Source organism: Spodoptera frugiperda, chromosome 11 (assembly GCF_023101765.2).
Source record: "Spodoptera frugiperda isolate SF20-4 chromosome 11, AGI-APGP_CSIRO_Sfru_2.0, whole genome shotgun sequence".
Lineage (NCBI taxonomy): Eukaryota > Metazoa > Arthropoda > Insecta > Lepidoptera > Noctuidae > Spodoptera > Spodoptera frugiperda.
The window spans coordinates 8,452,702-8,478,143 of record NC_064222.1 but is presented as its reverse complement, the minus strand read 5'-3'; the positions used below and the strand labels follow the sequence as shown (position 1 = coordinate 8,478,143).

Sequence of the window (25,442 nt, the reverse complement as noted above, 5' to 3'; positions counted from 1 at the left end):
GGCTCGTTTACCAAAAAGAATCCGTCACCAATCCCAAGAACGCTAAAAACTAAAACAAAAAATCTCCAAAATTATAAACCACTTACGTAAGTCGCAGTCCCGTGTCATTTGCTCTATCGCTACCGAAAAGTACATTTTACGGTCTCCGGTCCCCGAGACCACCAGAATCGAAGTCTTTATCTATTTAATTACCAGACTTTGAACACGTTTTAAAGTTAATTGAGGCGCTTCCGACTCGGGTTTTAAAGATTAGAGATACCCGGTCGCGGCCGAGATATATCTGCCTAAGAGAGTTGGATGGAGTGACCCGTCTGTGGGTTTTTCGGATTTTTTGTAATCTTTGACAGTTGACGTTTGACGGAATAGGTCTTTATAAAAATTTAATTTGGCTTCTATATGTAACAAGATTTGTATTGCGAACCTGATTGAAAAAGAGTAACCTATGGAGTTTCTTGCTCGTTCTTCTCCATAGGAATCTACACTTTGGAACGAGCAAATAGCTTCACTAGAGGACTGACAGACATTTTTAATATTATTATATTTGCTTTAACGTTTAAAAGTGCCTTCCTTGTTCAATAATTGAACAATTCTTTTTCACGATATCTCGAGATTTGGCATCAATCATCATTGTCTATTTACATATGCGTTGCAAGCAGTAGACTATTCGCCCATAATGTACACTGCTCTATAAACTACCCACACATATCACTTAAAAACCAACACTCATCTTTCACCCCTAAAATCCCTAGAGCCACAACACCAATCACTTCATACTATAACACTCTCTATATCCAATTTAATAATAATAACGAATTATTATTATTAATAATAATACGGCAGCCATTACTATTTTAGTGACGTAAGCTTGTTGCAACTAATCCAACGCATGCATTGTGTCACCACCCTATATTTTAACTTAATTTTAAAGACAGTTGTCAAAATACTCTTAAGACTTCTATTAAAAGGGATTAAGGTTTATATTGCAATGTGTTTTAAGTAGTTTGATGGTAAATTGGGCTAGAGTACGTTAGGGTCATGCGTCGTGTTTTTGATGCGATTTTTTTTTAATGTATGCTGTTAAGGGGTGTGAATATCTGATGGGTTTTTACTTAGAAAGGGATGAAGTGAGATAACACTATTCCTGTTTTAACCTATACTCATACATTTAAAATATCTGACAACTTACATTTTTAGTTCGTATTGGAATACTTCTTGGCATAAAAATAAATTTGTGGCAAAGTATTACTGAGCTTTTTTCGGATTTTCGAAAATTTCTCAGTAGTAGCACGGTGTTTGGAATTGTGCCCAGTATATGGCAATAGGCTCACACCCTACTACATGGGACTTATAACACAAATGGTGAAAAGTTTACATATAAAAAATTACATCATCGCTATCCATCGGTACTGGTTAAGATCCAACCATTCTTGTTCGAACAAAACTACTTCTGGACAATATCTAAAGCCTTGAATACAAGAGGCAGACACCGCATCTATTTCTCTATTGACACAAGGGTGACAATCAGATTACCGGCGCGTTCTGATTGGTCGAGAGCTCTGACGTCACGGGCCGTCCGGTCACGCCTACCCACGCTCAAATTACCGGATTAGAATGTCCGGTCCTGACCGATTCTCCTTTGTTAGGAAGTTGCCGATTGGCTATTTCACTCTCTACAGTCCACAATCGATTCTAAGTAACAATTTGCATACTCGATTATTCGTAATCGTAATCGGTTGGTGAAAACGTTTGCTGTGACCTAATTTTTGTGAAGTAAAAAGTAACTTTTCTATATAAGTTATTGGATTCAAGTTGCTTTGTAGGGAACTTGAATATTGCTTGAAAACGAAGCCTTGTGTGTAGGAACGTTGAACTGTTTATTTAAACAATGCTTTGGCTTTATTTGTTAAAGTTTGCTTAGAATACAACGTCACGCCTTTTATCCCCGAAGGAGTAGGCAGAGGTGCACATTAAGGCACGTAATTGCTGCTATACAATGTACCAATACCAATTTTTCACCATTTGTGTTTTAAGTCACATGTAATAATTGCCATATTCTGGGCACAATTCCAGACTACGCACTATTACTGAGAATTTTTTGAAAATCCGCAATAAGCCCAATTTTTTCCCGAATCTTTCAATCTTTTCCCGACCCTGGAATCGAACTCAAGACTCCTTGTCCGGTAAAACTTGCGACCACTGAACAACTAAAATCAAAGTTTTAATAGTAAGCCTTGAACATTGTTGAACTCAAGTCCCGTCGGAAAGCTACTGCACAAAACTTTGAGTCGTTTACGTCTGTTTTAAAATACAGCAAAACTTGTTGTATACGAAAGTGTCATTTTATTTAAAAAATAAAAGTAATTTGTATGACCCAGCTATTATCTTAATAATACATACAATTTGCGTTTCATCATTTATATGAAAAAAAAAAATCAAACGACATTTAATGTTGGGCATTAAAATCACGGCACAATCCTCCTCTTATTCTCATTGATTACTATCTAGGTAAAATTTTCATAAATATCTATTAATTTCCACTCCCAAAGTCCGAACAAACTTGCCTCAAAAAAAAAAACTCACAACACCACACTGTCAAACACAGAACCAGCTTCAATCAAGCAACAGTCCAAATTCTGCCGTGTCTACAACTCGGAACTATTTCTGAAACATTGTCATATTTTTTCCGAATCATTCCGAGAAACTTCCACCAAAGCATTCGACGAACAATCTAGACTGAAAAAAGGCTCGACTAGAATACTGTTCGCATTCCAAGCCTTGGTTTCGGCCACGGTGGCTGGTGGCTGCGTAATTGCGCCTGGCGCCGTCTCCAATCTTGCTCTTTTTTCCACCTCGGGGCTCTTAACTCCTTTTTTTGCTCCCTTTACTCCCCGTTTGTTGGTTTTGGGAATTAGCATGTCTTATTAACATAACTGTCTGATAAGAGATTGGTGTTTTAACAGCTTGGAAGTGAACGGGAGCTAGTGGACTTTCGGTTTCGTTTCTTATACGATTATGGGGGTCTGATTGGGAATTTGGAGACGGGGAATGTAGGTCCGTTTACTTAATTCGTATTTGTATGTTTGTACTTACTGCTGTTGTGTTGTGAATCTCGTTTACTGTTTCCTGTGTAAAGATAATAACTTGTCTAAAAGCACCAATTTGGACATTGCCATTCACCAACCTCACTCGACCCATGCCCATAAATCAAGCGTCCAGTTAAAGTTTAAAAGCAACAGATAAAATATGCGTCTGCGTCGGTCACCGAATCGGTAATATTGTTAACAAGGAGTAAAATAACTACAGAGAGGAAACCAAAACGAGAATTATGCATCATCTCGGGAATTTCTCAATAAGAGGTGTACGCGTGGGGCCGAGCACGCCCCGCGGCGCGCCACCGGCGCCTGCGCGGCCGTCCCGCGCGCGTCCCCGCGCCCCGCGCCCCGCGCCCGCCTGGCACGGCGCGGGTGGCGGCGCGCGCGCCCTCCCCGCTAACCCACCTTTAAATACAGACCTCGCAACCTATATCATTAATCTATTACCATCCTCATATCGTGCGCTCGTGTATGTGAAGTCCAAAAAGAGTTGGTTTTTTTTTTTTCAATAGAATTCGTTGTCGGCCGCGGTGAAAGGTAACGACGGTATGAGAACGATATTCGGTTTTATGGCGCTTAATTAGCGTTGATCTTTCGCTCTGTCGGCGTCTCGTCGCGGCGGAGGGCTGCCTTATACGTCTACGGTTCGCCTTTATTGGCCAATATCTCCGGACGGGATCGTAGATACTTCAACTAGATGTCATGCTGGGTTCGTGAGCTGTTTAAAAAAGGTCTATCATTACTTGCGAATAATGTGAGTCCTTTACTTGACTTTGTAGTGACCTGATGTTCAATGTTATGGGTGTTGCGGTCGCGCCCGCGGCACTCGGCGCCCGCGCAGCCTCCATTCATATTTCGTACAACTGCCCGCTAATTACAGCTCACGGGGCTCAAGCGATCGTTGCCTGATTAAGTTCTTGACATAATGTTTTTTTCTGTCGCCGTCTCTTGACGTTTTCATATGGGATAGAGGTCAAATTTGTTTGGATATGAGGACAAAACATCTACTACGTAATGAAAACTGAGAAAAAAATATCTCCCTCGATACTATCCGCCGCAGACTGCGAGTTAGGCCTCCCGTATCATCTTAGACCTACAATTTCCTATAAACACAGCGTGGCTAACAGTAAATTAAATTCTGATGTCGTAGTATTAAGTTGTAAACAGTGTTTACACACAATTACGTGATCTCCACACTGGTTCTGTGGTTTTTGATAATTTACTGACAGACGGACGTGTACTTAGATGCAATTAATGTTTATGAAACGCTCTCTGATGATTCTTACTTGATTTCTAATAAATAATTGGTTAGGTTAGCTTTAATATTAGAGGTTAGTATTCAAGGAGTATTCATATATCTTGTTTTTAAGACTTGGTGACAGGAATAACTCTCTTTACGATGGAGGAAACTAAAGGTTACTCTATTATTAGGTGCTGCAAATTACTATTTTAATAAATATCTATCTTATCATTGCTAAGATTAAAATTTTCTTTCATAACGAGATGGATTTAATGCCTAAGTGTAGTTAGAGTCAGAGATTGAACTCAGTTACTATGCAATCATCTAAAGTAGTATGTGAAACTGAAATGGTATTGGATTAATACCAGCTCTTAGACTAGATGTGAGTAGAAAATTTACATAATATGATGAATTAAATTCCTAACCCCGAAAAGGCCTGCAAAGCACTTGTAACGGCCCTGGTGTTTCGGTGATTGCTTACCATCTAGTGATTACATCTGCTCGTGTACCGGCTTATACCATAAAAAACGGTGCATAGGACCACATATTACAATGTCCAACTTTTCATCAGATTGTTTTGTTTTGTGAACACAAATAATATACAAAATAATCTAATCTGACTGGAATCAGTATAAAAACGTTTTTGCACAATCATAACAAGACTTAATGTCAGAGTCTACTGTTTTACTCATCTACCTACCCCTTCTGGGAATTGAGGCGTGATGTTATGTAAATTTTATGTATGGTAATCTCAGTTTTTGTATATCAGCTGTTGGATCCCATCGGGCCTATAGATGGGGATCGGGCATGGGGTAACGTGTTGGATATAATATGGATACAATCTAATCGATCCACATTATATTTAGGGGGAGGTTTTATTTTTCAGTATAATCTTAAGTCTTTGACTGCCAATAGAAAAGTGTTGAAGGCAAATCCTCCGCTAACGTCGGTCACCGGTGACCCCCGTGGCGCTTAAAGTGTTAAGGATAGTTATCAAGTAGGTAATACACATCTTATTTTAGTAGTATTGTAAATGCGAAAGTTTGTGTCTGTATGTTTGTTACTCAATCACGTCGAAACGGCTGAAGAGGTCGGGGTAAAATTTGGTACAGAGGTAAATTATGGACTGGAATAAGACATAGGTAGACATTTTTATCCAATGGGAACGCGCTGCATCATTTAAAAAGCGTCCAAAAGTGTTTCTAGTGGGAAAAGTGATATAGTGACTTTTCATGTAAAAAAAATGTCATACACTGGGTATAAATCCACACTCCATACTACAAACGATTTTTGTGTCGAAAAACCAAAAATTCCCCCGCAACATTCATTACACGATCCGGGAATCAAAACTAAGACCCTTATCTCATCAGTCACACCTTCAACCACTTGACTAACTAGTCAGTCACCAATCAAACATATTTACCTACAAATAAAACCGTTTAATTTCATCACTACTAACAAAATGAAACATCCGATTACAATTTGAACAAATAAAATAAAAACAAAAAAAAAATCGACAATAATGACAGCTGTATCAACCACAGATTATATCTATAAATACGTTATATGTTACTTCTTGTAATGGCCGCCCACTGCACAGTGTAGTGTGAATACAGATACTACACCTTGCATTTTTACGTCAATATTTATTTATTTTATTAATCTGTTTGAAATTTTAAAATAAGTATTGTTTTTATAGTAAGTACTTATCTTATAATTTCAAGTTTTGGAAAAACTTGAAATAAATATTTTTTATATCACAAACTAATGTTCCTGATAGCTACATACAAATAATTGTTCGTGATAACTAAGAAAACATATTTTTATTGAAGTATTTATCTAACTATTATTAGTCTTAAATACCGTTTTCCTTTCAACAAATCGTTTATGATCTATGATTAATGTCTATAAAATAATTCCACAAACGCAATCACTCATTTAATATTCAAAGCTTAACAACAATGTGCTTAATTACACAATAAAACAACATACATACCAATTTTTTAAATAAACCTAAAGAAGTATCTACTAATACGAAAAATCTAAATGACATAATCATAAGACGTTTTAAAAAAAAAAAGAAAAACGAAAAAAAAGAAATCACATCCATATCCGGCGAAATCGATCGAAATTCAAAAAAACTGTTGACTAAAAAATTGTAAAACGTAAATCAGAAAATGACGGCACCGTTCCTTTCCACCATAATTAAAGTAATTTAGCACTCTCTGTCTCGGAGCTCGCTTGTCCAATGTTTGTTTTGCAGGCGAGAACGGAACGCAACCTATTATTACCATCTCGTTATACTTTTTAACGTCCAGGAGTGGACAACATTTTTGGTAAAGGTACATTTTTTAATAGTTTGACGTTTCAAAAGTTTTGACAGATGCAATTTTGTGCACGTAATGTGTTTAGCTGTTATTTGTGTGTTTTTCTTCGAATGTTTGTTGTGTTTTACTAAAGTTAAGATTGTAATCTAAAGAAAATTTTACTGCGAAGCTATTTCTACATTTCCATTTTCTTCGGTATTCTAACTGCATTGGTGTAGTAGTTTCTAGAACTATTGCTGATTATCACATAAGGTATTTTGAGGAATTGTAAGTAAAGACAGCTTTTATTTAGAATTACAATACATCCAAAATATTGAAGCGAGTTACGTGCACAATATGTTCTTATATAGTCTTATAATTTTAATTATTTATTAAAGCATTCCAATAAGAATGAATAAAAGAAACGCCCTCACAAGATCACAATTAATGAAACTCTTTACAATACGACCTCAAGTTTGTAACCCCAGCCACGGACATTAAGTCCGATCGCCAGCGGCGCTTGCGCATCAAGTAAAAACGTGTTGTTATTATTAATAATCTCGTTCATTGAGTACGGTGGAGCTTGTTAAGCTATGCTATGGACCTCTTCTACGAAATGTAGGTTTAAGACCCTCCACGATGTCGCGTAGGCGGAGTTGATAAGGTTTTTTGGTTTTTAGTCTAGCGTTTGACTGAGATCGTCCTAATTACGTTTTTTTGAGGTAACTGGAAGTAATAACTGATAGTTGAACTGTTTTGGATAACTCTTTTCACGTTCAGAAAGTATCCTGATATTAGGTATTGACACCTTGACAGTCTTTTGCTGAACATTTATATAATTATGACGTTTTTCCTAAATCAGTATGCTTGGTAAGTAGGTTGGAGATCGTACTACCACAGTTTGAAAAGAATCTGGTTTATTAGAGAGCGCTGATACCAAATTTTTGACAAACGTAAATACTGGCGAAACAAACAGTTCTTGGTAAATTTTCTTGTTGTATTTTCTTTGGAGATCGCACTATCACAGTTAAAAAAAGGCTCTGGTTTATCAGAGAGCGCTGATACTGGATTTCTGACAAATGTATAATTTCTTTTTGTGTTTTCTTTGTACATCAACGTGACCAGTGACTAATATTTTAATAAAAGTAGGATGTCGTTATATGCCCTAACCAACACGCTAAACTGTCTCTAATTGCCTTCTTATTAATTGTGTAAAAGATTGACAACGATGGGCGATAATTTAACCCAACCTGTAATCACCCCATTAGCAAAGGAACGACACTCCCGTCAGGCGATAAGAGCCTTTATTCAAAACCAACTAAAGTTCATTTTTTCTCCTTCGTAGGAGCTCATCTATTGCCAAAGTCAACGGATGTTGTCAAAGTTGCTGTGGCCCAACGCAGGTCCTAGTGCGCCAAGAGAACCCCACTCAGATCATTTGGTTAGTAATCATTTTGTTTTATTAAGAAAATTTGTAAAAAAATAAAATAAACATTCACAAAAAAAAAAACTATAAAAAATATCTATCAAAATAGGTTACCTCACCTATCGTGACAATTTTAATGAATGTATCTACGAAAAAAAGGTTGACAATCTATGATCGTAAATGACATTTCAATATTTTATCTGTGCATTTTCCCGCGTGTCATATTAATCACTTTAAATAAAACTGTGAAGTAATCGGTGTAAATGCTATTTATACTAACGTTTAAATATTGACACTCGAAATAATTTTCTTCGTGTTTTTTATTTCATATCATACCATAATTTTAACAAATTATGACATGGTAACATTCTAATCTGATTCTACTAAACAATTAAACATAATTTCCTATTCTACTAATAACTTTCGAAGTTAAAATAATATTTTTCAAATGGCTGCCAAGCGATGACGTAGTTATGAAGTCATTGTCCAATCAAATTTGAGATAAATGGTCAATTTTTGACACGCAACCTTGTCTTATTACTAGCTAGAAATAAAAAATCTAAAATAGAACGCACAAAAAAATGTTTTGTACAATTTCAAACATAGAATGTTCTTTCGAAAATTTGAAATAAATGTTACATTATCGCCAACGTATTTAGCCAGTTTCTGTCCACTGTTGATCGTATCACGGAGGTCTTTGCAATAACACGCCAATGACCTCTATTTTTTAAATATTATGCCTGGTACATGGGCATCCTCATCATCAACAGTCAATGTCCACTATAGACTGCTAATAGCCTAGTCTCAACGAGCAGGAGTAGGAACGGGGTGGTTTGTGGCTCCGAGCCTACGGCGAGAGAAGTAATTAGATGATTGTCCCCCTTAAAAATGTCTATATAGACATTCCATACTATAGATCTCCTCTACATAAGAGGGTTTACCAAATCTCCCAGCTCGATAGGAGAACAGAAAACCGCAGAATCTTTTAGGTTCAGTAAATACTCCTAATTTTGCATACAATCATTAAAATATTAAAAAACAAATATCATAATCAGTTACATGGGTGGGCTATCAACACAATGTATTTATAAAATCCGCTATTTACATATGCAAAGATGCATAAAATTGATTGTAATAAAAATACATAATATCTACCATATAATTAGACACCACCTGTCTTCAAGTACTAAAAATTATTTCTGTATAGAAATACAGTTTTTATATTATACCTTTGGGGTATGTTTTACATTACAATATAGTATCTTCATATAAGTTATGTTACAGCCTATTGCGAACACCGGTCACTACAAATATAATAAATATTACGGCATTTTGAAAAAAAAACAAATAGGCTTTATTATAATGTGTGGGAGAGCCATGCTTCGGCACGAATGGGTCGGCTCGACCGGAGTGATACCACGGCCTCACAGAAAACCGACGTGAAACAACGCTTGCGTTGTGTGAGTGATGTTACCGGAGGCCCAATTACCCAATTTTCCCAACCCCGATTCCCCAACAACCCCCAAAAGGCAACGCACCTGTAACGCCTTGGCTTCGCTCTCGGCTGTCCACGGGCGGCGGCGATTGCTTACCATCAGGTGATTCGTCTGCTCGTTTATATAATAATACTTTGCACGATCTGAAAATCGTCCTTGATAGACGCGCTTTTAACACGAGCAACGAGGCAGTCCAATACTTAATAAGTAACTAAATATATGTATATGACGTGAAATCCCAAAGTAGTCACAAATGAGATTATAACAGTCCTTATTAATCTTCTTCTAACGGTATCTTTCCAACCCTTTGTTTGATAATCAAAACGTTTTGACCCCTTCTGTCTATAGTCCCATCATTCCTCATACTTTCCCGTTTTTAGGAAACCGTGTAAACGCCGTAAAGGGTCTAAAATGCCCGACCATAAATAATAGAATCATTAACATCTGTTATGATGTTCATCATCCAGTTTTTTCATCCAAAAGTAGATGTCCGTTACACAAATAGCTTTGGGCGTTCCTAGACAATATATTTTGACGGTTACTTTTTTAATTTTCGAACGGTGATCAAGGAGGTTTTTGTTTTGAGGCCTGTTTAGTTTTTGTTTTTGTCTATGATGGTGTTGTAAGTAATTGAAATTGAATGGAAAATATAATTTAGAAATGATAAATCTTTAAGATTTTTATTAATGTACCGGTAATTCGTTTTAAAGCCTAGATTCCTTTGAAAAAAACAAGAAGTTAATGAAAATATTTAAAACATTTTTAAGTTAGTTGGAAACTGTCGTGAAAACTAATATTTTATTAACACTCATTAAAGCTCATTAAAAACATACTGTATCAAATTCAAAGTCAAATCCAATTAACCCATAAAGAGGTACTTTTGAAATGTCAACAAATAAAGAAATAAATAATACTCTCTTACTGCCGTACTCAGAGTCATTTAATGGTTACTTAACCCTTTGCAATTGTCTTCTATACAAAACGTTACTAAGGAATAGTTTAAGTTATCATTAAATATCTCTGAGTATGGCAGTGAGTCTATTCGTATCTACAGATCAACATGTAACAACCAAAATTTCAATCCAAACCATTGACCTGCACCAATCAGAAGTAATTATAGAACAGCTAAACAGGGTGTAACAAAAAGGGGTATACATATGAAGTGCACGGTTTCTAGATAACATAACAAACGATACGGGAAGGGTTTTTAAACTCATGTTTTCATGGAACCAAGTTATGAATTTTGAATATTAAAATTAGATATTAAAATCAGGTTGATACTGATCTAGGCGATCGGATTAACAGAAGAAATGTTTCGTAATATTAGCGAGTGATCCCTGTAGTTTTGTGACACGTATTTGGTAAATTTTTTTTTAAACGTATTTTAAGCTGAAACTTCGTGTAGAGATTCTATTCAACCTGTATTCATCAGTGCTTCTTGATGTATATGGGTATTTTGTTACACCCTGTATATTGTTATACAACTACATGACTCATATAAACCATGTCTACACCAGTTAGGGGGTAATTTTCGCCAAGAAATTGTTATTAATGTTAGTAATCGCATACTTTAGACGTGTTTGTAGGGGCTCCATGCGTGACGTCATAGCATGGACTTTTTTGTTCTCTAGAAACTGTGTGAGGTCTTTATATGGTGTATCTATGTATGTGCTATAGAATAGAAGAGAGAGAGAAGAATAGAGTAGATAGAGATCTGATGTGGTGATAGAGATGCCGTCTGAATATGTTTTTTTTATGGAGTAAGGTGGCAAACTTGCACATGATCACCTGATGGTAAGCAATCGGTGTCGCACATGGACACCATGGCAAAACTGGAAGAGAGAGAGAAGAATAGAGATCTGATGTGATTATAAAGATGACGTCTAAATATAATTTTTATGCAATGAGGCGACAAACGAGCTGACAGATCACCTGATGGTAAGCAATCAATGCTGCACATGGGCACTATGATATGACTGGAGGAGTTACAAGTGCGTGGCTAGCCTTTTATATACGGGAAGGGGGAAGGGGAAGATGGGAGCTCTGGTAATCTCACTCACACGACGAAACACATCACAAGCGTTATTTGACGTCGGTTTTCTTTGAGTTTGTTGTATCACTCCAGTGGAGCTGATTAATTTATACCAATGTACCGCAGTTCTCTCTAGCCATAGCCATGGTATCCAATCGCAATTAACGATAATTATGTAATCAACTCGACTTTTTATTAGAAACAGATGGCTCTGTCATCGAGTTAAGGGGTCTATAGGTACAACTGGATACACTTTAGCTAATTTATTTTAAATTAATCAGCTACAATTATAAGTAGCATACATATTACATTATATATCGTTTACAAATATGTTCTGTCTCGTTCTTTTTATAACCATTAATGAATATTAGTTTTTATTCCTTCGCTTATAAGGTAGCATATCCATTACTTGCTAGTTCACACATTCTCATGATTTTAATTAGTACTAATACCAATGCCATTTTAGTTTGTTATTAGATATTACGAATTCTTTACAAAGGTGATATTATTTTATTGCTTACTAGGTTTTGTCTGCGACTTCCCTCGCTTAAGTTTTGCTAACATGGACTAGAAATAAAATAGTCTTGATAAATGATAAATGATATTTATTTTGCAAATAGGTTATAAAATAACACTTTTACACGTCAAATAATAATACTTGATAAATTTTATCTCTATTATTCTTCATAGTAATATAGATTTGAGACACATTGTTACTACATTCCTTCTATCCTTTCGCTGATATTATACTCTGAAATGTATGCTGTATGAACGATAAGTTTCATATCTACATCAAGTTAATTCTCATCAAACCTAAAAACCTTTTCTCACACACCAATTTTGCCGACAACTTCTCAAGCCTCAAACGCTTTATGAAACCAATAAAATCATCGACACAAAAGGTTTCCGTACCAAAGGACCAAATAAATCAGAGTGTCCCGGTGCAATAACTCAATATGGTCACCTTAGGAGCCGGAGGCGCCAACGATCATCACACCAAGGTGTCTGCTGCCTAATTATATAGACCCGCACTCTTCACCCAACACAAATATTTGTTATACAAACAACCATCAAAGAATAATCCACTTAATACCACCAAAAATAGAGCTCCTATTACCTTGGGTGCCACGGACCTCGTTAAAGACGTGACCAAAAAAAAGGTTGGCCCAAAAATTGGCGTAAAAACTTAGTTAATTATGAAATGATTAGGGGTTTTGTAGGAAAACTAACAGGCGTTTGTTATAGATTAGGTAATAAATAGTTATAATGTCGTTAGTTGTTTGTTTTTGTGAATGACATGTGTTCGTGAAGTCGGTAATTGGGTGTATAATGGTAGAATAGTATGGTCCTTTTTTAATTTTAAGTGATTACGGCATAGGGTGTTGTGTGTCAGCTGTTTGACTTTTATTACGGATAGGTTAAGGCTAGATTCGTTTGAATTATGATCTGTTTAAACAAATTTGTCATTCGTTTATTCATTTTTGCTTCGTTGGTCCTTCTAACTCTCTTATGTCCCTTATGTGTTTATTATGACAACATCCTTACAATTACAGCCTTTGTAACCAGGTTTTCTTCAATGACTTTAATTGTTACTCTTGTCTAACAGCTTAGCTTATAACCGTACATCGTACTATATAGCAAAATCCGTATCAAAATTAATATTTTTATGATGTTATAAAAAGTATGTATTTCCAATTTTAAACATAGATAACATTTCCTACAATATCGATTCCCAGTTACAAGTAGTCGATCAATCTTCGAACTCAATCAATTAAGGGTCACCCTAACCGCTCTTTTCTAGGGCTAGCAAATGACTGGTTTGAAACAATCGTCTTTACTATAGATATTTAATGAAACAATCTAAGTGTTTTTATTTAGATGTTGGAATACAATACATTTTTGAAACTTAGACTTCTATAACCATGTCATCGAGCGTTATGCGATCGAGCTCACTTTGGCAGTTCGAATTGACAGTTACAAAGCTGTTCTTCTTTACTCAAGTAAAACAAGACTTAACTAACAAAATGTGTATCTAACTGCCGCACTCAATGATTACTTAAATTAATCCTTGTATCGAAAAAATTAAGCTAAGTATTGGATTAAGTGACCATTAAAAAACTGAGTACGGCGGTAACACTCATTTACTTACCCCGTTACAAAAACCCATATCATATCATATAATCTCTACAATCCCCAAACATACTATAAGAAACACCCTGCTTTTTCCAACCATGGTGTTTTTTCACCATAGTCCAACAACCCTAGCCCCCTCTATATCGGTAGGCCCATGGGATTAGCCATGGATACGGATGGTAAGCGTGTCAGACACCATAACGTTACCCATGTTTTATGGGATATCGATAACTATTTGTTGTACATGAGTATAAAGATTATTTTTTTCGTGTTCAAGGGTTTTTTTGTAAGGCTTTTGAATTTGATATAGTTTTTATAGGCTTTTAATGTGTAGTGCTTTAATATTAATAGTATTGTGCTTATAACACAAATGGGGAAAAGTGGGTGTACATTATACTGCGTCATTACGGCATTATGTACCTACACCTCTGCCTACCCCTTTGGGGATAAAAGGCGTAACGTTGTGTGTGTGTGTGTGTGCTTTAATGAACATTTTAGGTTCAAGACCTGAGTCAGTGATAAATGATAAATTATATTTATTTTTGCAATTAGGTTACAGTGTAACTCTTTTACACATCAATCTCTTAAATAAATAAATGAGGCCGGCATTTCTTATCGGATTAGTCCTATCAGTCTAGTTTAAAATCGAGTAATGTTTAGATTTTTAATCATAAGTTGTGATTCCTTTTCTTTTCTTCTTTTTATCAGACAACTGTAGGAGCACTGAAGGAAATACCACGACTAATTCTTTCCATTTGTATTGTAACAAATTAGGCTCTACCATATGATACTATAGGCACTAAGACAGTACAATTTAAAACCAAATAACTCATTTCCACTCCAAATAACTTATTACACCTTGGCAATGAATTAACGAGCTTTTTCCACATTTTTGATAATTTAAGTAACTACGAAGTGAAATACACTGACAAACCCATTGATTTATAGAATACTAATTAATTGATTAACCACAAAAGATAATAAATAAGATCAGGAAGTGAGATTACAATACGAATTTTCATAATTATTAATTTCTATACAAATAGCAATGCTAAATGACAAAGGAATTCAAATCTTCACGCTAAAAAAATAAGGTTTAAATTTCGTGAAAAACAACGAGTTTTTGTAACTACGGCGCTGGCGCATCGGTCGACATAGTTGTGCGTTTTCGACGGCAGGTGGCGCCCTGCCATTGATCATATAATTTTATGAGACCTGAACTCATTTATTATAGTTATAAATATAAAAGAGGTTGGTTTTATTTTGTTTAAGTATTGAATTAGGCTTTGTATTCCAAATTACACTGTTTCAATTTGTTTTTTTATTTCTTTGCCTTATACTTATTGTGAGTGTTATTACTTTTGATTGGGTAAATGTTAATCGTACGTATAAGATGATTTTTTATTAGTATTTCTGTCATCACTATATTTTGTTACTGTCTGAAGGTTAAGATCTTAATGTTGCAGATTTTTTGGGTTTTTGGTAACAACTTAGTATTTAAGTAGAGTTCTTTCGCTTTTTGACAAAGGGCACCATATTTTTTTAAACGTTACCTAACACTAGTATTTCCTCCTGTTTCGTGGGTGCTTTCTAAACATACAAGTTCACATACATATGACACCCAGACCAGAAACAACAATTTGTCGATCACACAAGACTTGTTCCATGCAGGAATCGGACACGTTGCACGTTGCCGGTAGCCCAGCCACTGCGCCAACCGTGCAGATGATATTTTAACCACTACTCAGTACTTAAGCAACGAGGAACTAAACACATGATTTTAACTAAGCCCAACATTAACTGAAACTTCCACCATATCATTAGAGCATCATCATCGTCCTACAATTCCTACGGAACCCATAAAAAGATAATATTTACCATCCATTTTACCTCTAAACGTTCCATTAACGCCTTTTCAGTTTCCACATTAAAATGTGGAACATACCTACGGCTCCTGTCATTATTCTTAACATCAAACTATCCGACATCCAGTTTTACTTGAGCTATCCATCAAACCACCACGTTTGAAATCAAAGCTCTCTTCAAAATGGCAGCTTAACACGACCATTTTAGCTAGAGCTGTTTAACTTGGTCCTTTGATCCGCATGAGGGGTCTTGGTGTAATGGTGATGTGTAGTGATTTTATACTTATGGTAGCTTTTATAGTTTTAATATCTAGTGTTTGGTATGTATGTATGTTTAATGAATGTTCTAGTACTAAAGTTCCTTTTATCGGCAGTTTTCCGTGTAGTGCATATGGAAATGACTTAATGTGTCTGTTTTCTTCAATCGTCTCTTTACAGACGTTGGTTGGTTACACTTTATTTGTTTTTCGTTTGTGGAGTAGCTTGTCGATCTTTGATAGCGCTTGTTTATTTACGTTTCGTGTGTTGAGTAGTATTATCAACACTTTGATTGGATTTATTAGCTAAATATCTTGTAGTTGTTGTTTAAAGGTTTCTTTGGTGATGATTACTTTCCCTTTTTTATTGCCATCAGCTCATCCATCAGCCAAATGACTTTCACTGTTGAAATAATGACCTTTTTCTAGAGTATTTGCTTTTATCTCACCTTTCCCATAATCTGAGCTACTTTACCTCAAGTTTAAAGGTTTCTTTGGTGATGGTTACCTTCCCTCCTCATTATCATAATCATAACCATCAGCCAGAAGAATTCCAGTATTGAAAAAAATACCTTCTTCTCATAATGAGAGCTACTGCAAACCTTAGTTAGTTTTCAAACTACAATTTTCCTTAAAATTTCGTGGTTATTAGCATCCATCGAACCTACAAATATCCTTTAAGCCTCGTACAGAACGTACACAGTACCATTTAAGCTGAGTGTACACAAATACAGATTACATCCACCGTTAAAGGGTCTGTACACACTGCTGTTTGCGCGGCCTGGTCAAATGTTAACACTTCTGTGCTCACCTTTATTTCCACTGGACTTTTTTGTGTAGTTTTTTATTTTGTTTAACTATATGGATGTGCATTTTTGCTGTTAGTATTTTTCAGTTTTGTGCCTTTGTAAAGTTTAATGCGTTTTTGGGTGTAAAAGGACTGATGAAAAGTGATACTGGTTTGTTTATTTTGATCATGCAAATGTTAAAGACACTGCTTATAAACTCTGGTACCTATTACTCTAGTCAAGTTTTAACAAAAATTTAAAAATCTCCATGTGATGTGTAAATTATAAAATTAATCTTTTTCCGTTCGAGTTTTGTTAAACTAAATGACAATATTCTGTTGGACTATAATAAGCTTTCCCTACATAAGAGGGACTTGACTAGCGGATTGTAGATCGCTGTTTAAAAACTTTAGATTTATCAGAGAGTGCTACTGAATGGTCCCTGTTAAACATATCATATCTGTAGTCTCTTAGTAGAATCTTGTGACAAGCCCAGAAAGAGCAAACATGGTAACAAGTATGTTCCACTTTACCATCACTAACAACATATACTCATAAGAGGCCCAACTCCCTTTTTCCAAAAGCGACACTAGTAGTTCCAAATCTAACTGTCAGTATCCGTTAGTTACGGCCACCTGTCCAAACTCCTATCAATCCAAATGTCAATACGGAACGATCAGGTGTCTATGGTCTTTGAAAAAACAAAGGCGTACATTTCACTCCATAGACAAAATGTTTGCTTAACGAGCAAGGAGGTTTTACTTGGTGTTGACTACTTGTGGCTTCCTGTTGTCAGAGTAAGTTACTTGACCAGTTTTAGATTATTTTAGCTTAACTTGACAATATGGTAGGAAGATTATAGTATAGTTCAATTATTTTTAAGTAGGTTTGTGTAGATGGTGTGTTGAATGAAGCTCTTTGCGTATCGGTGCTCCTGTTACAAGAGCAATAACATTAAATCTTACATACAAGCCATCTGATGTTAAATTGTACTTATTACTATTTCTTTCTCTTTATGACAAACGCATCAAACCTAAAGGACCAATAGTGGTCCTTTCAACTGTAAACTAAAAAAGAAACTAAATTCTTTCTATCTCTTCTCTCTGATTATTACCTCATGATTGAGGATCATCCTGGCAGCACTCTGGATCAAATTAATTGTCCCCATGAGCTCCACTCTGTGGCTAATGTGGTGTAGAATCTTGACACTAAGTGGTCTTTCAGCTGTTCTAACTATGTAGTTGGGTATCAGACTTGCCTTTTTCCGTCTCCCTACATTTTACTCAGATCTAAACTAACGGCAAACAAGAAATTACATTTCTAGACAGACATAAACTAATATCTAGAAATAAAATAATAAAAAATAATAGCCAGTAAACTGTTCGGAACATGTTTACAACTGGCGTATGTATTTAATCGTTTATTTTATCATGATACATATGTACTGGTCGATACGTCGTTACGCTGTTAAAGCTCGCTGCTTAATGATATGCGTCGCTTGCGTACCAACGCTTATTGAGCTGGTATGGTTTGCAAGTTAAATTATATTATATTAGTGTTCGATTTTGAAAAATAAATTCAACCTGTTTCAAACTGTCTTATTTTTTAGTTGAGAATTTTTGGACACGAAATTTCGTGTTGCAAAATTTTAAGTTTGGGCAATGGATAAAACTATGTCTAATTTTTATCATCTATCAAAAACATTTAAGCCTTAAGCTACCATATTTTTTCAATGCTACTATTTGATTATCATATGCACTTACCATGCACAACATGTATTTTAAATTAACTGAAAACGAAAGTTGCAACTGCAACCTGCTCTATAAACAGCACAACTGGTTCAACATTAACTGCTTGAAAATAATTAGTTTCCCATATTTTAGTTAAAACTTCAAGTTAATCAAGAATTATATAGTCAGGGAGTGCAGTAAGTAAGTGGTTGACTGTACGTCTTGGTCGGCACCTGTGTCGGCGCGGATGAAAGCGGCGTCGCTTTGTGGCGAGCCCGGCAAATATTTATTTTAATTTAGTGGCCGCCCGCCGATCGCTCGTTAATCGCTAATGGATGCTCCCGCGCAACTCCAATTGTTCTGTGGTGTGCATCCATGGGATTTGGTGGGAGATTTCTTAAATTAAAGATTTGGGATTATCGCTTTTTTTTGGGGTTATATTATAAATTAAGATTTTTTAGTATTGATAATGAGTGAAGTATTTTATATTTAGAATTTTTTGGCTCTTTAGCTCAGGTGATTCGATATTCTTATCATTGATTTGTTTCTTGAGACATACCAAATTTAAATGCCGCGTCGTGTGTCGCGTAATGCTGTTCATGAATATGAGCCTTTAGTATGGCTTGAAACTAGTCGAGTTCCTCGTCAAACACTTACATTACTTTACTCTAGTCTATAAATCTCTCGCGTCACTATAAACCCATTGACATTGTTCTCCGATATCTTCTGAAAGCTCTCACAGATTGCATAAACAGATATTTCGTAGTAAGATATCGTTAATGGGACCACTCTTGTGCAACTGAAATTGTTGGATGCCTGGCGTCTTATTGCTCAGGTACTGACTGAAGATACTATGATGAAGTTTGTTATTTAGGTGATTTGGTTAATTTGATGCAAAGTATTGAAAGTTGTAATAGTGGATTATACTGATAGGTTGTTTTTTTCTGTTGACTATATAGAAACTATAAGCAGTGATGGATCTCATGGATTTTTTTACTTAGCAATATTACACTGACTAGATTGAAAGTTACAATTTGATGATTCGTAACCATTTCAAAACCTCATACTTTTTGAAAATATTGTCAAACTACAAATATTGTACAGCTAACAGTTCTTGATAGATTTATGAAGACGAAACGTAACTTAGGACCAAAAATTTCTGAACCAAGACCAAAACAATCTGAACAATTCCCGTCACACTTCAATAACCAAAAATCGATATGCGACCTAAAACTTTAAAATAACAAACAATAACTCCTTAGCGACTGCGCATTTGATCCAATATTTGTCGATGCTTTTTGTGGTAAAAAGGGGCATTAGTGAACCCCTTATGTTGACACAATACTAAGTCGGTTTACTTGTCAACTGTTGGCCACAAATATTGGTGGTCGGCTTCTCTTTAGTAATCCTTCGTTTGTTTTACCTTAAGCTTTAAAATGTGTGGCTCCTTACGCGTCCAAAGTGAGATATTTGGTTTAATTGAGATGTGAGATTTTATATTTTGGAGCGAGTGGAGTTTGTGGTCCTTTGGGGCGCGTTTCCGTTGGTTGTATTGTGAAATCTTGTTTTAATGAAATGGGTCTATTTTACAAGCTTCTGATTTATTTTATTACGGGATCCAAGACAGTAATTCATGTTCCTGTGTAGGACAACGCATAGACTTTAGTGTTTTAATGTTTTCATGGTTGTATTTACTATAGATCCTCGCTTACAGGAATTGCAATGATTTAGGGATTATATTCAAGCGATTGTCTTAATTGGATATATTTTCATTGCTAAGATGGTTTAGTTATCAACTATTGTGATGAGACGGGAGAGTGGAGTTTATAGTCTCTTGAGACGCGTTTCGTTTGATGAAATATGTTTAATATTAAAACATTGCAGTAGATGCCCAAGATCGAAAGTCTGTGCGCTATGTTAAACTTGAGGCTACTTTTACTTAATGAGTGGAAGGTTTGACTGCATTAATTCCTCTGATAAATTAATTTGCAAGCACTGTAGACATGTCGAATCTGACGACAAAACAAATGAATCGCCAGATTTCCATTAGAGATTAGATACAATTTTGGTCACATACGAAAATGGCGACGGCATATACACTGCCCAACTAAAACATGAAGATGCATCATTCGAATTCACTCGATACTGCATAAGCTTTGCCGAAATCCCGTCTTTGCCTCATCGGATTCCGAACATTTGCAATAAAAAAGTTTCTATAGACTCGAATCACGTTTCGATAGCGTTCTGCGAATTAAAATTACAAAAAGCGAGACGGAGACGGCAGTTGCGTCCCGTACGTGGGAGTGAGCGAACGCATCGTTGCATCCACGCCCCTGTAGGAATAAAATTCAAAATAAGATTTCAAAGGAAGTAAAAGGAAAAACAAACAAGGCTCGGGTTTCTAGTAGGTTAGAAAGAGACGCAGGTATGTTTGCACGCTCCCTCGGCGATTGGTTAGTTGATATGAGTTATGGCGCGTATGCTTGCCGCGCGAATTAGCCGTTTGGCGCGAATGTGGGGACGGGCGGCAATGCGTCGCCTAGAATGCGATATGCGTTCTATATTTAATTCTATTTAGTTGCGATAGCTCTTACTTTGAATCACGATATTTTCTTATAGAAAAAATATTTTAAACATAGTTCTTATTTTATCGTCTTTAGAATTATATTTAGCTTACTCTGGTAGCGAGACATTTTCATCTTGTTAAACATAAAAATTGCATTCAGATTAAAATATTAACTACTGAATTTAATTCGCTTTTGAATTCAACTACCTACCTAACCTCTAAGAAACAAACTTTAGGCAGATCCAAAAATATTGGAGATGAATAACGACACTTGAGAAATGTGTGTACTCGTAGCGCCATCTTACGGTGAATAGCGCGACTAAACAAACACTGTGACAGCTTCGTAAAGATGAAAATTTGCGCAAAATCAATTATGCTTAGATTGTAATAATACATTTAAGATAAAATTAAATTTATTAAAAATATTCTGTTGAATGGGTTTATCTTTTTTTCTCAGTAACGTCTTTCTACCGTAATAGTGAGTGCTGTGTAAATTACAGAAATGCCTATGATAAAAACCCACCGTTTCTTAACAAGACAAGAATTAATAGCTTCCAGAAAATCGTAAAAACCTTTTGATGTTTCTTTATTTTTAATAAAATTACGCCGCAGCGCAACGATTATACCATAGACAGTTCATCATAGAACAATCAAACAAATTATTGTTTATGATCTGTGAGCGTGTCGAAGCGATTTCAACGCTCTGACTAGTGGCGCCACCTCTCGCCACGAACAAGTAATGAATTCTAGTTTAATTTTTATGTCTCAAGATGTAATTAAACTAATTAAGAAATGTCTAGAGACGAAATAAGTAAAATGGCTTTAAAAACATGACTCGTTTTATGTTGCTTTAATATATGTTTATGTTAACAACCTCGACTGCCTCGATGGTGGCCTCGAATTTGATTCCCGGGTGAGGGAATATGACATGACAATTGGCATATCAAGGCAATAACATTCTTATAAGCCAAAGAGATAGGCAATTCAAAAAAAAATCGACAACAAAGAGTCTTTACTGAAAAAAATAAAACATATTCCAAATTCAAAAACAGGGCGATGTCATAAATCAAAAAAATGGAACAAGATGTCGTCACATCCTAGAGAGGAGGCGATTACATTTAATCGATACTCGATGCATCATCGGCGCCGCGCGGGACCACCGCGCCATCGATTAACATATAAATTGTTGTCCAACCGTAAAATAAAGAAATTGGACGCACCAATAAGAGGCCGGTAATTAAACTCGACGTAAGGAACAACTATAATTTTATTTTAATGTTATCGCTTCGACTTTGGGTGCGCGTTCGTTAGCTTAACATTCGAGAAAAAAAAAGTCTTTATTACATCGTTCTGAGTTGATGAGATGATCGGAGCGTCAAAATAGATATTTTAATCAGTTATATATATTAATGGCGTTGTAAATTTTGATGATACAATCCGTTTAAGGGTTTAAAACAAAAGGTTTCTTTGTCCACTCTTGTTATAGCGTGCTATTCATCTTATTTGTAGTTATGATGTCTTTAAGACGCGTTCGTTATCGTTTATTGCAAATGACAGTCACTTGGTCCTTTTGTACGCATGTTTTTAATGTATCTTGAGGGTTTTATCTGCGGTTGTTCTTGCTGGGTTATACTTAAGTATCTTTGAGAAGCGCTAGCAATTAATCTTTCGTACTCATTATTATTTGTTTTGTTCATTATTGACTTGGTCTGGATCTGCGGACTACCTAGCGGATTTACCGAGGCTCCGGCTAGAAAAGTAGGAGTGGGAACGGGTTGGTTTTTAGTCAGTAAGAATCAGAGAGACACTCACTTTCGCCTCGCCCAGGCGGAGAAGTCATTGGATGATTGTCCCCCTTAAAAAAAAATTGACACAAGTCAATAATCACTATTTATTTCTAAAAAAATATGTCAAAAAGTCATTCTTCCAATTTGGAACATCTCTATGTTCGTAATTCAAACTTAATTTAGGTTTTCTAAACACAAATGGCATGCGTACATGACGTCAAATGGCCAGACCTCCCAGTCTATCAAACAGAGACAGGTTATCGAAATAATCTTTTGTATATTTCTTGATTAGAACTTAATAGCATTTATCCACATAGGAAGTGCTCCAATCAGAACGATTGTAAACAAAATTCTAAGTATGAGCGGATGTTGTCATAATGAATTGGTCAAATCTAATGAGAGTAATTGAAGATAATGGGGCGGCGCGAACGTGTGGGGGCCGCACAATTTGTTAATAAAAAGTAATAAAAACTCCTTTTTAATGAGTTAGTGCTGGCTGGTGATTTGTTTTGTGTTCGAAGTTTGAATGGGTGGAAGGACCATTTGGATTTAAGTATGTTTTATATTTCAAATATTCTTCATTTTGTTGTTTATTAAATAACACCGTTCCTTTCGGGGCAAGATAACTAACTACCACTGACTAGTAGAAGTACCTATTAGCCTACTAGTAAAGAAATAGAGACCGATGGTATCTTCTCTTAGATCTTCAGTCTCTAGTTCAATATATAAGCCCTGTTTATAAACAAGGAAGGATCTAGACCCAAAAGTTATTTCAACCAATCATAAAAATCTGTACGTTTCCTTACAAAATAAAATTGATCCGTGTTACACTTAAACTAAAATAAACTTTGCAAAGTTTTTTTTTCTACTATTGCCCTTTTAGGTAAAATTTAATATTGTATAACAAAGAAGAATCGTATTTTGAAATAAAAACAATCATATTTAACAATCCCTTAAAGTGAACCTCGCACAAACATCATGGGAATAATCTAAAGAGATAACTAACCAATGCACATGATACATCGCCATGAATATTGATACGCACCACATACTGACCGGCACAAAACCCGCAATGCATACCAAACAACAGTTTTGCATACAAACAGACAATTTTTACAATACCTAGGACAATGGCGTATCTAGATGTTATGCGAATGTAATATGAATGTTGTTAATATAATATGGACGGTTTACTTAAAGTATAAAGGAATTTGTGACTTGAAATGGTTGTTACAGAATTGAAATTAGTTTGGATTTTGTTGAAGGGAATTTTAGCTTGTTTGGTGGTCGATGTACAGTTATAAGTATGTCTTAGTTGCAGGAATATGAAGTATGGAACATTTTGAATTCAAAAATCTCAATTTTAGCTCGATTATCTCTGAATCCGTTGGTCTAGAGCTTGTAGCCAAATGCCACTTTACCGAGGATTCGCCTCTAAGGGCAGAAATAGGAATGGGGTGGTTTTTAGTCAATAATAGTCTGACACTCCCTCTTGTCTCGCCCAAAGCTTTGGATGTTTTTCCCCCCTTAAAAAACTCTTAATTACTAAGAATCACAACCGTTCCTACTCCGGCTTTTGGAGCCCCGTTTACCCAAGCACCTAGAGTCTAACCATCCATTTTAACCGAAAAAAGAATCTCCACAAAAACAAAAGACTACCGTATAACCTACAACATTCCCCCATAATTTGAATCACAGCCGTTTTTAAATATTAACGACAAAGTTGCGAGCTAAAAGCAAAAGACAAATGACCCGTTAAACTGTCCAGTACATTAACATTGGTCATACAAAAATCATAAGTGTTACGTGGACACGGAGTATGAGGGGCCACAAAGAATGGAGTGCTACATAGTAATTTAACCGCCGGGGTCGCGCGACCTGTCATTACGTTTTGACAGGGCTGTCATGAGTGACGTGAGTTTAAATTGTGTAGAAAATTAGCGGGAAATTCGTGTTTGAATTTTCAATTTTTTTTTTGTTTTGTTTTTGGTCCTTTGATCTTGAGTTGTTAATGTTTTGAATGGAACCGTGTTAGTTTAAAGTTATTTTCATTCGTTTAAAATCAATTTAAATGAACCTTGTAGTATTTTCTAGTTTCTGCTACACACATACTAAGATGTCATCATTGTTCAAAGATCTTTACCATTCAAGTATTTCTTTTAATACATTGTTTTAACTGTAATCTGGCTGAAAACTACGTATTTAATAAAAGTTTAGATGGACATATCTCACATTTTCCTTATTTTGATATTAAAATAACTGATTATTTTATATAGCATACCTATCTTTAACAAAAACTTTTAAAAACTACGCGAAGATAGAATTTAAATGCATTCTAGCTTACCGTGACATTTGTTAATAATATTCCTAACGTTTCTTGTTCTGCCAGCCCTATAACTAAAGTAATATTTTAACACATAATTCGCGGGCGTACCCGTGTGGTAACATGTGTCTTTCAGTTCACGATGCTTGTCAAACGTATCTAATATTAAACGGAGGCGTGTCTGTCTGTCGTGATGTCACAAACTTTGTGGGAAAAAGTAGTTGAAGAATTTTGTCAATGATATAGTGAAATAGTGAAATGGTTGGGTATTGGACGCTTGTAACACGAATTATTAAAGAGAGAATTATGTATGGGAATTTGAATAGTTTAAATTATGTAGGAGAATACATAGGCATATTCTTCTTTTTAACAACGCTACGCTACCTACAAGTGCTACGCGT

General features: G+C 35.6%; 1 protein-coding gene across 8 annotated transcripts in view; it reads left to right on the top strand.

Annotated features, from left to right (window-relative positions):
* The window catches only part of LOC118274874 (T-box transcription factor TBX3), a 106,554-nt gene that overhangs the window by 69,355 nt on the left and 11,757 nt on the right, over positions 1–25,442 (top strand). For 4 of the 8 annotated variants that reach the window (XM_035592626.2, XM_035592628.2, XM_035592627.2 and 1 more), the window contains exon 4: positions 7,984–8,079. The exons of the other annotated variants lie outside the window; for them this stretch is intronic. In XM_035592626.2, the coding sequence (XP_035448519.1) occupies positions 7,984–8,079 (96 nt within the window). The remainder of the gene's footprint in view (positions 1–7,983; positions 8,080–25,442) is intronic. 8 annotated transcript variants of the gene reach the window in all.